The sequence below is a fragment of the Xenopus laevis genome, chromosome 2S (genome assembly GCF_017654675.1).
Source record: "Xenopus laevis strain J_2021 chromosome 2S, Xenopus_laevis_v10.1, whole genome shotgun sequence".
Taxonomy (NCBI): Eukaryota; Metazoa; Chordata; class Amphibia; order Anura; family Pipidae; genus Xenopus; species Xenopus laevis.
In genome coordinates, this window is record NC_054374.1 from 136,119,143 (window position 1) to 136,136,414 (window position 17,272).

Consider the following 17,272-nt stretch of genomic DNA (forward strand, 5'->3'; position numbering starts at 1 on the left):
TTTTTTCGATGCCGGCGAATTCGCCGCAAATTGGCTCCTGGCGAATAAATTCGCCCATCACTAATAAATGCCATTGACATCAGTATAGTGTAGGAAATATGTACACTGAATTGCTTCCCCTACATCATGTAGGTCAGTTAGCAGTGAGAGAAAGACATGTTCATGGGCCGTGGTTCAGCTCAAAGGAACATGAGGCCACGATGTACATCTATTATGGATCAGGATCTTCAAGTTTAAATGGCAAGGTTTTTATTAACAAAAGTAAATCATCCAGATCACAGATTACTTTAAATCCTCCAATCTCAGCTCAGGACTCAGCATAAGCTGTTGCAATGAACTTCTTGCCTTTGTCATAGGTTGATTCATAGGTCTGTATAGTGAGCCCATGCCCTCCCAAGCTGATTTTACATCTGAATAGAGGAGGGAAATATTAGTAAAAGCACAATACTTAAAGTGGAACATGATTTTTTTAACCAATCGTTAGTGATGGGCAAATTTATTCGCGAGGCGTGAATTCACTGCAAATTTCCATGACAAATTTTTTGCCGTTTTGCAAATTTCGTGGGAAATTTGAAATTTTTTTGCGAACTGGGAGAAATTCGCCCATCACTACCAATCGTAACTTAGCATGTCATTTCTTACTAAACATATAATCAGTGTATTTTGAAAATAGCCAATTTTGCAAGTTCCATAATGAAACCCTTCCTATGCTGATGGCAAGACCATGGGGCAGATTCACTAACCGGCGAAAAGTCGCCAGCGACCGATTCGGACCCATCTCTACACTTCATCAGGTGAAAATTCACTTAGAAAACGCTAATTCACTAAAATGCAGAGTTTCGTCCTGGGCATTGAACGCTGGCGGATTTTCGTTATCGTTACCTGGCAATGCGAGCTAGCGTTCATTTCTGCCTAGCGCAAATATGGTAGAGATCTTGTGCTCAGGCTAATTTGCATACGGCGGTAAATTTGAAGTTGAATGGACATCTTTATGTTATATGTTGCAGCAAATACATAACATTTTCACTGTTAGTTACACAAGTCCAGGGAACCTTAATAAAGACAATAGAGTTGTTATAATGCCCTACACATGAGCCCACTGTATAGTTTATGTTCCATATGTTAGGAAATGTATGGGGAAGTTTTGCAGGCTATAACTCTGAAATAAGGTAAAGACGTCAGCGTTTTTGAACTTTGATGCATTTTTCACTCACAGAATATGATGTAAGTAACAGAAGATTGAGGAAGATCTATGCACTCCAGTGCATTTCGCCTGGTCTGAGCTGGAGAAGGAAAGTCTGGCGAAAGGGGTAACGTTCAGTAAAATCTGCGTTTTAGTGAATTTGTGGTGTAATGTCCATTCGCCAGAGCGAATTGTCACTTGGCAATAGAGTGTGAATGATCGCTAGCACCTATCTCTTTCGCTAGCAAATTTGTGCTTGGGCCTGTTAGTAAATTTGCGAAGCCCCTGCAGGCGGTAACACTGGTAAATTGTCGCTAAGCATTTGCCACTTAGCCCTTTAGTAAATCTGCCCCCATGTTTCCTCCAACTATTATGTGAGTTATAATATGAAATACATAGTGAAAAGGAATTTCTTAATTACTTGTTCGAGGAGTATTGTACCTCTCAGTATCTCATACGATAGTGTAAAGTATATGCTGGGCTGATTATGACCTCCTCCTTATTTACATTAAGAGTGTTGACCGAAAAGATTCTATTCTAATCCTGTGACATAATGAAAAGGGAATAAATACCAGTGTGTGCCTGACAGAGCTGTACAGACACATAAGAAGGTTTGAGGACAGAAGAAAAGGAGGAAGAGAGAAAAGTAAGAAAAAGAATTGGAGGGAAGGGGGATTGAAAAAAAAGGAAGATGAAGATAAAGACAGAAATGGAATTAAGAAAAGAGGAGGGAAATAGATGGAAAAAGAAATTGAGGAAAGGACTAGGTATTAAAAAGAAAACAAATGAAAAGAAAAGAGTGAGAAAAGCATATTTGGCCATAAAAGTGAATAGCACTAATCTGCTTGTTTGGTCAGTAGTTGGAATGGCAATGTTTCATGTCATGTCCTCCATGTCTGCTCATGTACCATATTTGTTCAGACTGATGCCATATAGATGGATTGTATGAAGACCTGGCAAAACTGCCTACAGATGTTCCCATTCCTGATCAGTGTTCCCTGTTCTGATCCATTGCACAATTATTTTGACTCTAAATATTACATTTTAGGCTAAATAAATGTACTCTGTAAGTATATTGCAGCTATAGTTTCTGTAGAGTCAGTATAGGAACTGTACTTACTTCTTGCCTGGCCTACTGATAAAGCACAATGTGTATATGCTAAAGTCAAACTCGGGACTGGAGCTGATAAACTGGCTGTCGACTTCCTTATAGAAACTGTCCCAGTAAAACTGCTGCCCCAGCACATCAGGGTAACTGGTCCACTGCAACACAAGCAAAATGGGATTAAAAAAAAATTAAATCCTTAACTTTTCAGATAGAAATGAAAATGTATTTTGTTACAAATTTCATTAAAATAAATTCTGTAACAGGAACTTGAAAAAAACTCAACCCCTCCCCCAAAAAAGGGAGCAAATACAGTATCATCTGCAACAAGTTCAGAAGTAAAGACAGGGCAATGTAATCAGACTGTAGGAGCCAATGATGTATTATGTCAGCCTCTGAGCCAAGCTTGCAGCTGGCCTGGAGTTTGTTATCATTACAATGAACATTGTGCATTTAACCTAATTTGCTTTTCTCAGTAAGCAGAACTGAAGTGTCAACAGCACAGGGTTATTCTTGGTCAGAATTAAATTGTCCCCAGCAATTTGGGACAGAATCTAATTGTCCTGTTTGCACTGCTGCTCTTCTCTGGGATACCAGCCCTGTCAAACATTTAGGAACCATGACAGTTACTCTACTAGAAAAGGTTAATGTAATATAGCTCACTCCAAATGACTCGCATACAGGACACAAAAACAAAGGGAAATACAATGATGTACTTGCTGCAGGTGCTGCTTGTAAGAAGTCTGTGGAATGAGGGAAAAAGATGTTTAGGAGGAGATACCCAGAGATCAGCCAATAGAAGTGTTTATATGCAGTGAGATAGTCAATAGAATTGTCTACTTCCATCTCACTGTACATACACAAAAGTAGTATTACAGTGAGCAGGCAGGAATCAATTAGAGACTGCATGTAATGTAATATGGTAGGAGTCAATAGAAGTGTGCATGTATAGGGGCAAATTCACTAAGATGCGAAGGTGCGCCAGGCGCAACTTTGCCGCACTTCGCCAGGCGTAGTTTCGCCAGTGCTCTGCAAATTCACTAAAATCCGAAGTTGCGCTCAGGGGTAGCGTAAGGTTGCGAAGTTGCGCTAGCGTTGATTCGCTATGTAAAGCGGTTACGCTAGCGAAGGCTAATTTGCATACGGCGCCAAATTCAAATTTCAATGGAGGAATACGTATCAGCACTACAAATGCCTAGAAAACCTTCAAATCATCAAATAAAATTTTTATTTTGCCCTACACATATGCCCACTGTCTAGGTAAGTTGCCACGAGTCAGGAAATGTAGGGGGAAAGGAGGGGAGCCCCAAAAAATTTTTCGATCTTTTTCAGCCTATCACCCATAATGTAGAAAACACGCCAGCGTTTTTTGGGACTTAGAAAAAAATTTGACTTTTTTGGAAACAATCCCTATCTACTCTATTGCGCTTCGCCTGGTCTGAGGTGGCGAAGGAAGTCTAGCGTAAAAGGAAGCGTTCAGTACACTGCGCAAGTTAGTGAATTTGCGTAGTTACGTCGCTAGCGAAAATTCGCCTGGCATAAGGGTGTGAAGTAACACTAGCGAAACTACGCCAGCGTTCGTTAGTGAATTTGCGCAGTAACGAAAATGCCAAACGCTAGCGAATTAACGCTAGCGTTCGGCGCTTAGTAAATTTGCCCCATAGTGAGATGGTAGGAGTCAATAGATGTGTGTATTGAGTATGGAGGAATCAATAAGAGACTGCATGTACAGTATAGTGAGATGGCAGGAGACAATAGAAGCAGTTATGTACAAGAGTCAATAGGATAGCTCAAGTACAGTGAAATGGCTGGACACTATAGAAGTATTCATGTTTAGTGAGATAGCAGGAGTCCGTAGAATTATTCATGTACAGTGAATGTCAGTTTCAACTGTTTTCGTGACTTCGGGTCTTTTTTTTAGCTGCTTTAGGACTTAAATGTCGGGTCTTTTTGCGACTTTGGCTTTTCGGGACTTCAGGAGAGGTGAGGCAGGACGGCTTTGGCGCTGTCAACGGGGGCCCGGCTATTTTGAAAAGTGCTGCACAGCCGGTCCCTCCTTCAGGCTCAGGCCCGGTACAGAAGTACCCCCTTTGCGCCCCTGACTGTGCATGTGCAGTAAGTTAGCAGAAGCCAATAGTACTGGTAAGATACAGATAAGTGAAACAAGATCCTTGACAGAAATAAAACAGAGAAGCCGAACACAGAAAACTCACCGGCCCATCAGTTGTAACTGTAATAATCCAACAGACCCTTCTTTTCCAACATGTAGAACCCGATCCAGTTGTGAAATCCAGACACTATTCCTTTCTTTACTTCCCCTAGACAAGAAAGATTGAAGGTTTCAGCCTACTCCTAGTGATCCCGTATAGAATAAAGTTGTGTCACTCAGATACAGTAACATTTCTGCCTTAAAATACGTATTTTTCTAAGCCAAGTACTATGCTTTTCTTTTGGACTGTAAAGCTGCATTATGCTTAATCCACAAGACTGGTCAAGTGACTGGTTGCATATAGTTGCACCTATGTTAAATTGCATAAATTACATATACTATAATTTCTGGGTGCATTATTGATAGACTACCCACACTGACATAGGTCCAATAGGACATCGATGTGAGTTAATTTATGTTAATAATGAGAATCTAGATGTTAATGGGTTCATGTATAAAGGACTGTACATCTCTGCTTTTCACACTTTCCACATTAATAAGCACCCCCCAAAAAACCAAGATACCTACAAACACATGCTCAAATCCACTTGAATCTGCCTGTCTATCGAGAGTAAAGCCCAAACCACATTTTATGCAAATCCTTCACAAACTCCTTTTCTGTTTGGTACAAACCTGGGGATGACAGCACACCTTTCCTTACATACGGACAATATAGATCCATAGTGGACATGGGCATTCATTGTCCACATTATTACAAAAAGTTATATGTCATTTGTAATCCAGAGCATTTCCTAATGGTGGGTAACATTCTGTACAAGTTGGGGCACAGCACAAAGTGCAGCCTATACAAGGTGGCTTCTGATTGAATAAGTAGAAATGTACCAAGTAGAGTATGTTGTGCACATTGGTTATGGCTTTAGGCAAACAACTTAAAGGAGAACTAAAGCTTAATGAAAGGAAATTAAGGGAATTTTGTATATTATGCTTTGGGTTTCTGCACCAGCCAAAGGCAACCACGGTCCTTTAGGAGGGAAGATCTGTGCCTCCAAAGATGCCCCAGTAGCTCCCCATCTTCTTTTCTGCTGATTCACTGCTAGTGATGGGCGAATTTGCGCCATTTCGCTTTGCCGGAAAATTTGCGAAATTCGTGAAACGGCGAAAACTTCGCGAAACGGCGTCACGTTTTTGACGCTGGCGATTTTTTTCGGGCAACTTTTTCGCAGGCATTTTGCGAATTTATTCGCTTGTGACTAATCGGGCAAATTTGCCGCGAATTAGCGCCTGGCGAATAAATTCGCCCATCACTATTTACTGCACATGCTCTGTGCTGCTGTCACTTACTGAGCTTAGAGACCCACTCACAATATACAGTACATATAGAATAGAAATGTCACAATATAAGGCTGATTAGTAATTAATACAAATAAGTACTACATACTGGCTTGATCATTTTTCGACAGCCCCTAAACTTAGCTTCTCAACAGCTTCTCAGAGCCCACTGAGCATGTGTGTGTTGAAGATACTTTCCAAGGTGTGACCCCCTGTGACAAGTTTGAAATCCTGGATCATTGCTGCTATTGACAAGCTGAAACTTAAGCCTGGTGCAATAAGTTCAGTATGTAAAATATGGCATTTTTAGCCACATTCATTTTTAGGGTTTAGTTCTCCTTTCAGGAACATTTATTGGGAAGGCCACAAAGTTTCCCTCTGTGCTAGTAACATATAGCATCAGATCAAATATCTGTTTTATTTTTATGGATTTACAAGGTCTGGGCAAATTGTGCACTTGTTTGATCTGATCCCTTTAAATTACACAAGGAGATCACATGATGCCATTATCCCAAATCATAACATAAACAAGGAAACGGCAGTCCATACCCTATGATTGGAAGAAACTGAAAAGCTCATAATTTTAGTTTTCATGATTTCCTGTAGGAAGCGATCTTGCTCCTTAATTTCAGCATCGCTGTAGGTCTCATCTATTCCTGTCTTCCTATCATAATTTCCAGCAAAGCAATAAAGGCAGCATAGGTTGGACGCGTAAAAACTTTTTCATTTACATACTTGTACAAGCGGTGGAACAGAACTGGTGAGAGGCGAATTTATTCGGCAGGCGCGAATTCCCGCGATTCGCTAAACTGGTGCAAAAATTTGCAGCCTTAACAATATTTTGCATGTGTGTAAGTGACCCACAGGTACATGGACCATCAAGCTGTATAGACCCCTATCTCACCTTTGGGGTGACCCTTCAGGGTCCCTTAACACATTACAAGGTACCAAAAAATATAAAAGCAGTACAATTACTGTCTGTCCATATGACTAAGTGCAAACATTCACCTTGCTCCATCAAAAAACAACCAAGTCAAAAAGAGATTTATTAGTATGAATAACCATGGGGCCCATTTGTTTATACTCATGCTTAGAAATATCTTGATGTTGTTATTTTACTGTAAAGCAGGGAACACTTACGGTTCTTCACACAGATCCTCTTGCTCTCCTGTATTGTGTGCCTTGTTCTGTTTGTTTAGTATAATGTCTGATTCTCCTGCTTTGTTGACATCACATTTGTACAGCTTCTTTGATCTCATCATTGTTGATATCTGTTCCTGCAGAATGGAAATATACAATAACTTGCATCTTAAAGTAAATCTTAAAGGGATACTGTCATGGGAATTTTTTTTTTTAATGAATCAGTTAATAGTGCTGCTCCAGCAGAATTCTGCACTGGAATCCATTTCTCAAAAGAGCAAACAGATTTTTTATATTCAATTTTGAAATCTGACATGGGGCTAGACATATTGTCAATTTCCCAGCTGCTCTAAGTCATGTGACTTGTGCTCTGATTAACTTCAATCACTCTTTACTGCAAGTTTGAGTGGTATCACCCCCCTCCCCCCCCCAGCAGCCAAACAAAAGAACAATGGGAAGGTAACCAGATAACAGCTCCCTAACACAAGATAACAGCTGCCTGGTAGATCTAAGAACAACACTCAATAGTAAAAACCCATTTCCCACTGAGACACATTCAGTTACATTGGGAAGAAAAAACAGCAGCCTGCTAGAAAGCATTTTTATCCTAATGTGCAGGCACAAGTCACATGACCAGGGGCAGCAGGGAAATTGACAAAATGTCTAGCCCCATGTCAGATTTCAAAATTGAAAATAAAAAAAAATTGTTTACTCTTTTGAGAAATGGATTTCAGTGCAGAATTCTGCCGGAGCAGCACTATTAACTGATTCATTTTAATTTTTTTTTTTCCCATGACAGTATCCCTTTAAAGTAAATCTTTTTCCCCAAAATGAATACTAGTTTACATCATATAGTGGCATATTAAATAATTACTAACCAGAATAAATGGGAGTAAATATTCCCTTTGACATCTTTTCCCTTGATCCCCCATTTTATGATATTCTCTGCGCTGCCTCAGAGATCACCTGACCAGAAATACTGCAGCTCTAACTGTAACAGGAAAAAGTGTGGAAGCAAAAGACAGAACTTTTTCTGTTAAACAGACTGCATGAAAGTAAATACAGAGGGTGCACTGCAAGGTGCAAGCCACACATAAACATCAAGAATAGAAAGGTTAGATTGGACTTTGCTAAAAAAAAGGCAGCACAGTTCTGGGAAAAATTCTAAGGACAGATGAAACCAATATCAACCTCTACCAGAATGATGGCAAGAAAAAAGTATGGAGAAGGCGTGGAACAGCTCATGATCCAAAGCATATCACATCATCTATAAAATATTCTTGATTGGCCAAGTCAGTCACCTGATCTGAACCCAATTGAGCTGCATTTCACTTGTTCAAGACTAAACTTCGGACTGAAAGGCCCACAAACAAACCAACTGAAAGCCGCTGCAGTAAAGGCCTGGCAGAGCATTAAAAAGGAAGAAACCCAAAATCTGGTGATGTCCATGTCATTGCCAGCAAAGGGGTTTCAACCAAGTATTAGAAATGAACATTTCATTTTCTAGTTTTTTTAATTTGTCCAATTACTTTTGAGCCCCTGAAATATAGTGATTAAGTTTAAAAAAAAAGGCTTTATTTCTGCAAATTTTTATGCTATCTTTTTGTTCAACCCACTGAATTAAAGTCGTTTCATTTAAAATTTATCGTGGTAATGTACAGAACCAAAATTAAAAAAAAGTTGTCTGTCAAAATATTTACGGGCCTAACTCAGGGGGGGTGGTGGCTATGGGGACAGTAGTCCTGTGCCCGGTGATTTTTTGGGTCTTAGGGGGACCCGGTCGTTGTACTCACTGTGTAGCAGGGCCCCTATTGCGGTCAGGAAGCTGTGGAATCGGGTGGGGCGGGCGGAGTTTCTGCTACATGTCTTTCCCCTCCCCAGCTTCTAAACAATTGGTAGTTTCCCGTAGAGCCGCATGGTGATTGGATAAGCCTATCCAATCCCTGTGAAGATCTGCCGGGACTTGTAGAAGCTCCGCCCACCCTACCCGATTCTGCAGCTCACTGAGAGCAGTTGGGGGGGGGGGAACTTTGAATGGGGAAGAAACAGAAAAAAAATGCGACACAGGAAACCGAAGAAGCAACTAAGGTAAATTCCACTGATTTTTTAATTATATTCTATGGGGCCCTGACCCCCAAAGCCCCATAAGTTTGTAACCCGCTAGGCCCCAATGCTCCAGTCCAACCCTAAGCAACATCACCAGTGTGAATATTGATTAATATGCCCCTTTAGATATACACCCTTATGCAATGCCCAGGGAGCAGGCAGGGAAACTGGAGAGCAGAAAGAGCCATGATGGGGTTAGGAATCAGTCAGTCCTGGTGAGGCGTGCCAGGGAAACTAGTCTAGTGATTGGTTCACCGAGATGCAGGTAGAATCAACAGTGAGGCCATCAAAGGAAGTAGGGCACATATTGGTTTGGAAGCACTCTCACACTTTGGGGGTGGGGTGGAGTGGTTAGCAGGGTGTGGGGGTTTAATAGTCACAACAGAGTGGGGTTCTCTTTGGGAGGTAGCTGTTAAGTTTCTGAAAGGTGGGTAGGTTACAATTAGACTGGCTAGTGTTAAGATTTTATGTAAAGGTGGTAGACCAACAATGAGGTCCCAAGGGCAAACCTGAAACAGGACCATTATTGGTGGTCAGCAGGGAGGCCTTTTTATTCTAATCTGAGTTGTGTGGATTATTGTGTAGTAAGGGGTCTGGTTAATGTTAAGGTAATGTCCATCAACAAGTACTGGAAAATCCTCACTCAGGACCCACATTTAAAAAATATTATACCATTCCAACCAAATTTTACTTGCAAGAAAGGATGGAGCTTGGGCTTCAGGCTATCCCCCAGTCTCTTTACTGACACCATTGTCACCAGACCAACTCATTGGCTAGAGACTAAGGAGTGTTATAGATGTGGGGTTTCCTGGTGTGGATCTTGCAGGTACATGAGACCCTCCAAGGATTTTGTTGGTAGGGATAACTCTAGACGGCACAAAATCAATTTTTATGCCAATTGTGGCACTAAATTGGTCATTTATCTGATCACCTGTATATGTGGACTTCAATATGTCGGCAAGACTAATAGACCTGTCAGAAAGCACATATCTGAACATCTGAACTGTGTCTCTAGAAGAGACAACAGCTCAGCCTTAGCTAAACATTTACTTGATAAACATGTGGGTAATCTGTGTATATAATTTCAAATTATAGATAGAGTGGTATCTAATGTCCGCAAGAGAGACATGGAGACCTCTGTTTTGAAAAGAGAGGCATACTGGATTTATACTTTAGATACTAAAGTACCGCACGGTTTGAATAGAGAATGGGAGTTGAGTTGTTTCATTGATCAATAACTATAATTTAGAAATATGTCCTTTGTTGGTTCCTTGTTATGGCTCAACCTTATTTCCAGTTTACGGTCTCTTTGTATTTATTTGAAATCTGATGTATATAGGGCCTTTTGATATGATTTCTTAACTAGTTCAGGCCCTTTATATTATAGGGTTTCCCCATAGACCTTTTTGGGTAAATTCAGAAAATCCAAATATAATATTTAATATTTAAACTTGAATCCCATATATTCTTGGATCATGTACTTTGATACATCCCGATCATATATTATATTTATATTTGAATTGCATAATAAGTATTAATATTATTACTTTGGACTAACTTTATATGCATTTCATTTATCTGAGCTGTTTATTGAATCTATATGGTAATTGATTGGAATATATATCTATTTTTTGAAATATGATGGTACTTTTACAAATATATTATAGTAACCTTCCTCTCCTCTCCAGTCAAATGGGTTAGTTAAAAAAATATGATAACATCAGGCGTAATATTTTGTGAGATGTGAGATTATATGTTCTGGCATGTACACATGTAATTACATATCTTCTGCAAGCTGTCAGGCACGCCTCTTGGCTCATACAAGGGTTATGCATTCTGCTTCCTTGTAAGTGACTTGCAATTGTAAGTTTGTACAGTACAATTACATGAATGCCACTAGAATCACATGCTTTGTCAGTTGTTTCCCATTTAATTTCCTGCTATGTTGCAAACATGCAAATAGCTGGGAAGTCTTGATAAAGAATCTTACTAGATGCCAGAATGAGGGCCCTCTTAACCTGCGAGCCACATCCAAATGTATACAGAGTTGGGGAGCAACACAAGAATGAAAAAGTCCCTGGGGTATCAAAGCAGAGCAGTTCTTAGCCATTTGGTAGCCAATATGTGGACTGTAACCTACAAGAGGTTCTGTTTGGCAGTACACCTGGTTTTTATGCAACTAAAACTTGCCTCCAAGCCAGGAATTCAAAAATAAGCACGGGCTTTAAGGCCACTGGGAGCAACATCCAAGGGGTTGGTGAGTAACATGTTGCTTTTGAGATACTTGTTGGGGAACAATGTGTGAGAAGGACATCATGTCATATCTGTATATCTGATTATTTAGCTCTTAACATTTTTAAAGTAAACAAACTATTTGTCCTGCAACCATCATAATTGTTACATGTATGTTCACCTTAAAGGAACAGTAAAAACAAAAAAATTAAGTATTTAAAAGGAATGACAATATAATGTACTGTTGCCCTGTACTGTTAAGACTGGCGAGTTTGCTTCAGAAACACAACTACGGTTTATATAAACAAGCTGCTGGGTAGCTATTGGGGCAGCCATTCAAGCACAATATACACAGTTAATAATAGATACGTTCTGAAGAATCCCATTGTATTCTACAGAGCTTATCTGTTATCTGCTGTGTACCCTGTGCCTTTTTTGATTTTTTTAGCTTTGAATGGCTGTCCCCATGGCAACACAGCAGCTTGTTTATATCAACTATAGTACAGTTTCTGAAGCAAACACAGCAGTTGTACCAGTGCAGCACAACAGTACATTATATTCTCATTTCTTAAAAACACTTTAATTTTTTGGTGTTACTGTTCCTTTAAGACATTTTCAGTTTATCATTGCAGTCAACTCCATTCATATGGGAACATATGTTGATACGGTTATTATTCTACTTTATGTTTGCAGTCTTATTATTTTCCAAACAGAATGATATTAACACATTTTCTTATATAGCTTTGGTGTCTTTATAACACATTTTGCAATATATTTTCCAATGGACATCAAAGTATTTAAGGAAGACAACAAGGAGAAGTTACCATCCCAGTCCCAGTCTTGAGAGTCTGGCTCAGGAGTTGAACTTACATCTTCATATTTTACTTCATGGTGAACTTGGTGACTGGAAAAACAAAATCATTTTAAACTTACTGAAATATTCATCTAGTGCATCGAATTTTTAAATTTGAGTTTATTTTAGTGTAATTCGACTAGGGAATAGTCCAAATTAGATTCCAGTTTAATAAAAAAAAAATTGCATTTCAAAATTTATCATGTAATGTCCCTTTAAGAATTTGAATTCGACTATTCGACATCTAAAACCTGCTGAATTTGGCATTTTATCCTATGGGGACCTCATACAATCAATTTGGAGTCGTTTGGTGGACTTTTTGTTGGCAGTACATGTTTTTACGCAACTAAAGTTTACCTTTAAGCCAGGAATTTAAAAAGACGCTCCTGCTTGGAAGCCATTGGGAGCAACATCCAAGGGGTTGAAGAGCAACATGTTGCTTACTAGCTACTGGGCCAAATAGTACTGTATAAATAAAAGTTAGGAGACAGGTGGAAGAAGGGCCAAGCCAGATTATACTTAAAATATATGAAAATACTTTAGAGTAATTTGTGCCAAAGATGATTTATTTTGATAGGGGAGCAAATTTCTCTGCCTTTACTGTACTTCTGCTTCCGATCAGTTATATTTTGGCTCAGTGGCTTCCTATATGCAAGTCCTGTGTGCAGTTGTTGGTAACTATTAACAGTAATTTCACCCACTAGTGATAGCGGTATAGGAAGTGAGGCTGAAGAGCAATAAATTACATACCTGTGGTTTTACAAAAAAAACGTCTTGCCATGCCACGATAACCTCACACAACTGTCTAAAGCTTCCTGTACAATAGGCATTTGCTGGGGACTTATTGACTTTCTCAGTGCAGTTCAAGCAGCCAGTGGAAGTCTGTGCCGGAGCATTTGGTAAGTGAATAGTGATGCCTGTGTGTCTTATTTTGGATTCGTTTTGTTTTAAAAGTCCAGGGGTGCCCAAAAGGTAGATCGGGATCTACCAGTAGACCTTTAGCTGGTGATCAGTAGATCTCAAGATACTGTCAATAAACAGCTTGTCTAAAATGATCCTCCTTTGTTTCATGCTTTTCATTCAGATATTTAAATATAGCAATATTAATTCTCTCATAAATCAAGATAATATTTAAGTAATATTTTCATGGAACAGAATGCCAACAGTGCTTTTATGGATATAGATCATAATGGGACAACATTACTTAAAGAAGAACTTGTATAGTAAAGTATGGGCACTACACTTTTAGTTAAATAATGAATATATTATGGGGGGTGCATTAAGGGAAGCGGTTAATAATAAATGGGAGGACAGGCAAAAATAGTAAGGAGCCTTAAGATTTTGTTGTGTTCTTATATAAAGCACATTATGCATGCACATGAAAAAGACAATCCAAGATATTTTTTTTCCTAGCCCAAGGTGGACATAGACAATAGATAATCTAGGCCAGCTTGAAGGGCAACTATGATGACATTTTGGATATTCCGAAAACTAAAGTAGAGACAGTTAAAGATGCATGAAAACATCTGATATAAATATTGTAGGGCCAGCAGCTGTTTACGGCATTTAGCTAAAGTGCTGGCAGTAAGTGATGGGTGAATAAATAAGACAGGTGCAAATTCGGGGCGTTTCGCCACTGGCAAAAAAAATCTGCCCAGTCAAAAAAATTTGGGCGGCCATTGACTAATGCATTTGGACAAACGAGGTACGCATATTATAATTGTCGCTGGTGTCTAAAAAATTTTGTTTCGTGAATTTTGCGAATATTTTGGCAAAGTGATATAGGACAAATTCGCCCATCACTACTGCCAGTCAGTAATAAGATTAAACTGACTGGTAAGACTAAAATAAATTGATCATCTGTCATGAGTGTATACAGATAGTTCACAAGGGACAAAATTTCATTGCTACTCCAGTAGAGTATTGGTCTGGTGCCACCCTTGGCAATGGACCTGTGAGCACCCATCTGCTCATGAGTTTGACACGGAGAGGTGTGATGTCATGGTGTAGAGCGCATGTGCATGACATCACCTCTGCCCTTGTGCCGCTACAGGAACCCCCTATCCCCCCACATCTGCTGCCGGATTTGATTGGAAAGTATCCAGCACCAGGGAAAGTTTCTAGGCATCCGAGTGTCACCTCCTTAAAGCTGCCACCCTAGGCACAGGCAAGGAGGTAATTTAATAAATGGTCTCAAGTTTGCTATTTGTCTAGGAAGCCATAGCAACCAATGAGTAAGTTGCATTTAGTGGTTACGGTTTTGAAACAAACATCTGGGTTAGTAAACGTGGGCAGCCTTAAGACATTTTATTACATTATCCTTTACAGTTTCTATGAAGCCACAATTCATGCGCCACCGCTTACTTCAAAACTGGAGAGTAATTCTGTGGCCCAAGCCCCCCTGCAAAAGTTTTTTTCTTTTGCTACATTCAGATACATGGGAGGTGGGCTTGTCCTTACAGGATTTACTATCCCATCAGGCCTCTTGTAGGGTCAGCTTCCCCTAAAACTACAGCTAGATTGCTTGGGTAACTGACTTTATGATTACGATAGCAGTATACAAGACATTGTAGACATATAAAAATGTTAAATATAAATTTTTATTATTTTAATGTCATCTGGCAGTGTGTCTTGCTCTTGCTGGTGCCGAGCCCTATCGCACATGAAATGCTCACGTTCAAAGAGGTCTTGTACATCCGAGCGTCATTCCGCCTGGAAGCAACGCTCACGTCACTGGCAGACAGTGCTGGATGAAGATGATACCGTGGATGTTATGATGAAAATGCCAGAATTTACATACCAAGATCTGGATAATGTATTTGCAGAAAGTGAGTGCAACTTGTTAGTATTGAACTAACTGAGGCATGGAATGTGTGGAGGTGATGTTTTAAATGCCAGTTCTATTCAAGCAATACTGCTGACCATGGCCCATTGTATGGCAAAGTTACAACCCAGTGAATGACCAAGAATTTAAAGGAGAACTAAACCCTGAACACAATATGATGTGGAAATGCTATATTTTATATACTGGACTTACTGCCTAGCTAATTTTTTTTTTATAATCTCTTCACAGTAATGATTGTACATGGTGGGATGTAATATTTAAGATTTTGTTAGGAGTGTCAGTGACAGTCACATGCGCAGGTGCCTGAGAGCGACTCTTCTTCGGGCGACTAATCTCCCCGCAATGCCTTCCCGCTGGCAAGAATGGTAATTGCCAGCGGGATGACATATGTAGAGATTAGTTTTCCAAAGTCGCCCGAAGTTGCCTGATGAGGAAACCTCGGGCGACTTCAGTAACCGTGTGCCACCAGCCTAAAGCGCTGTGGTTGCCTTGGGCTAGTACAAAAGCCCAAAACCTAATGTATAGTATTTCTAACCTACTTCTATGTTAAACTTTAATTCAACTATAAGATGTGGCTATGAAAGTTTTATAAAAATTATGTTATTATTGGCCCAGTTTGGTGGAATGAGAATTGCTGTCCAATTTTGGTGCTATTTAATATGAATAGATTTACATTCCTAGAGGCTTAAGTGCAAAGACATTAAATGCCACATTATATTCGCCAGTTGCACCTGCTTTCCTCCGCTGAATAAGGTACAAAGCACCTACACACACACACACACACACACACACAATTGCCATAATAAGTTGCACACTGAAGCAGTTTCTGGTGACACGATCATTGTACCCACACTGTTGCCAGCAAAATGTGAATGCAATTTGCTCACTGTTTGTGCAAGGTACAGTGCATGCTACCTAATGGGGGACATTATTTATTTTGGAATTGCATTGCATTGTGGGTAAACACATACTGGTTTGCCTTCGCTGTTAACTTTTGCTTTTTGCATATTCACTTGCAATAGTAACTGAGCTCTTGTGGCTTTGTGGGTCTGATTTATGCATTATGGACTCTACATGTGAATTTAAACTTTTTACAGTACAAAGTACCTGTCTTTAGCCCTATGGATGCATTCAGCCGCCTGAATTATGTCACACACTGTTGTTTAATACACTGATCACTCTATTTTCAGAAGGATGTTCCATTAACATGATCCAACATTGGCTTCAAGACTGCAGGTAGGTGTGGGAGGTGAAGCACAAAAATCTAATTTAACTTGTAAATCCCAAACAATATTTGGACAATGTGTGCCCAAATGGCAAAATGAATATTGTGTGCCTGTTGCTAGCGGCTTTTATGTGCTGGTGGGTCATATCATGAACTAGCACATTCAATATTCTCACCTACAAAGCGGTTTCTTATTTCCTTTATTAAACGATCAAACAGTACAGGTTTGATAACCGATTGGCTGAACCCCAGGGGAAGTCATGAACTGTCTCCTAAAATAGAATCATTGCACCAAGAAGTGCTAAATTTAGTTTCCAACACCTCTGTGCAAACTGTTTCTTGGCTTAACCTCACATCCTGTGTTTACCAGTGAATTGACAAACCCAAGTCCTGTGTTGCTGCTCTATCCCATCTGCAGTGAACTGAGAGGGGGCAAGTATTAAAAGATGGAGGGATAGACGTCATAATATTTTTGGTGCATTTATTAAGGGGGTCAGTTGCACATAAAAACTGGTTTACTAGATCCCAATGTTGGTTCATGTGCGGAGGAAGTGCAAAATTAGCCCTGCTGCTTAGGAATAAGTGCAAACTAGCAGTCTCACCCATTGCCACCCTGTGCCCAGCAGTATAACAGTGAAACTGTATGGCAATATGAATGACCTTTGTAATGTATGTAACAGAGAACATTTTTCTCTGGTCCCCAAGAATTAGAAGTGCCCTTTTTGTAATAATTGCTTGATCTATTAAAATGCTATCTTAGCCCCAAAAAATTATTTCATGTAAACTTTCTCAGGGTGCTTCTATGAGCAGTTTTGCAATTTACATCCAAATTTTTGTATTCGGTCTCTGCCTGCCTTATTTATCTTTTATCAAGAGCTGATAAAAGGGAAGATTGAGTCATACTTACCATGAGAGAGAGAGAGAGAGAGAGAGAGAGAGAGAGAGAGAGAGAGAGAGAGAGAGAGAGAGAGAGTGAGGAACAAGTGAGTTCAATAACATAACCGCTTCCCCCTTCCAGAAGAGAGAGCGATGAAGACACCCCTGCACATGACGAATTCAGCAATCTGAAATACGTACTCTCCTA

At 39.8% G+C, this 17,272-nt stretch overlaps 1 protein-coding gene and 1 pseudogene across 2 annotated transcripts in view; one reads left to right on the forward strand and one right to left on the reverse strand.

Annotated features, from left to right (window-relative positions):
- LOC108709002 lies at nucleotides 1-12,168 on the reverse strand (annotated as a pseudogene).
- The window catches only part of LOC108709888 (protein TESPA1), a 20,009-nt gene continuing 11,287 nt past the window's right edge, over nucleotides 8,551-17,272 (forward strand). The window contains exons 1-3 of one of the 2 annotated variants that reach the window (XM_018250122.2): nucleotides 8,551-9,015; nucleotides 14,744-14,946; nucleotides 16,154-16,199. In XM_018250122.2, the coding sequence (XP_018105611.2) occupies nucleotides 8,984-9,015; nucleotides 14,744-14,946; nucleotides 16,154-16,199 (281 nt within the window). In that variant the 5' untranslated portion in view covers nucleotides 8,551-8,983. The remainder of the gene's footprint in view (nucleotides 9,016-14,743; nucleotides 14,947-16,153; nucleotides 16,200-17,272) is intronic. The other variant, XM_018250121.2, reaches the window with a different exon arrangement.